This window comes from Nothoprocta perdicaria, unplaced genomic scaffold, assembly GCF_003342845.1.
Source record: "Nothoprocta perdicaria isolate Ctin4 unplaced genomic scaffold, notPer1 scaffold_101, whole genome shotgun sequence".
NCBI lineage: Eukaryota > Metazoa > Chordata > Aves > Tinamiformes > Tinamidae > Nothoprocta > Nothoprocta perdicaria.
The window spans coordinates 2,703,141-2,703,781 of NW_020454106.1; the positions used below are offsets into that span (position 1 = coordinate 2,703,141).

General features: G+C 66.6%; 1 protein-coding gene across 1 annotated transcript in view; it reads right to left on the minus strand.

Moving 5' to 3' along the window:
- Window positions 1-473: 473 nt before the first annotated feature.
- The window catches only part of SCARA3 (scavenger receptor class A member 3), a 5,653-nt gene continuing 5,485 nt past the window's right edge, over window positions 474-641 (minus strand). Inside the window, exon 5 of the mRNA XM_026041129.1 lies at window positions 474-634. Within this exon, the coding sequence (XP_025896914.1) occupies window positions 474-634 (161 nt within the window). The remainder of the gene's footprint in view (window positions 635-641) is intronic.

A 641-nucleotide genomic window follows, 5' to 3' on the forward strand; every position in this document is an offset into this window, starting at 1 on the left:
GTGAGTGTGTGCAAGCCTTGGTGAACAGCCAAGCACCTCTGCGTGCATGTCCATGTGCAAATGTGAGCGTGTGCAAGCGCTGGTGCACAGCAAAGCAGCTCTGCATGTGCACACATGTGCATATGTGTGTGCAAACCCTAGTGCTGGTGCACAGCAAAGCAACTCTGCACGTGTGCACGCGTGTGTGTGCAAGCCTTGGTGCATAGAGAAGCAGCTCTGCGTGTGCACACACGTGCACGTGTGCGTGCAAGCCCCGGTGCTGGTGCACTGCGAAGCAGTGCCGCACGTGCACGCGGGTGTGCAAACACGCAGGGGTGCATGTCCCGGTGCCAGGGCAGCTATGCAAAGCACTCTGTGTGCACACACATATGTTTGCACGCGGGTGTATTTGCACACGCGTGTGATCAGGCACGTCTTGTGCCCGGGGACCAGCCCCGAGCGGCCGCGGGGTCCCCCCGCTGCCAGCGCCGCCGTCACTGCCCCGGTGGCCCCGGTGGCCCCGGCGGCCCCGGTGGCCCCGGCAGCCCCGGCGTGCCGGGCTCCCCCTTGGCTCCCGCCGGCCCCATCCTCCCGGCGGCTCCAGCTTTCCCCGGCATTCCCGGTTTCCCCGGCTCTCCGGCGGCTCCTGGCGCTCCCGGCGC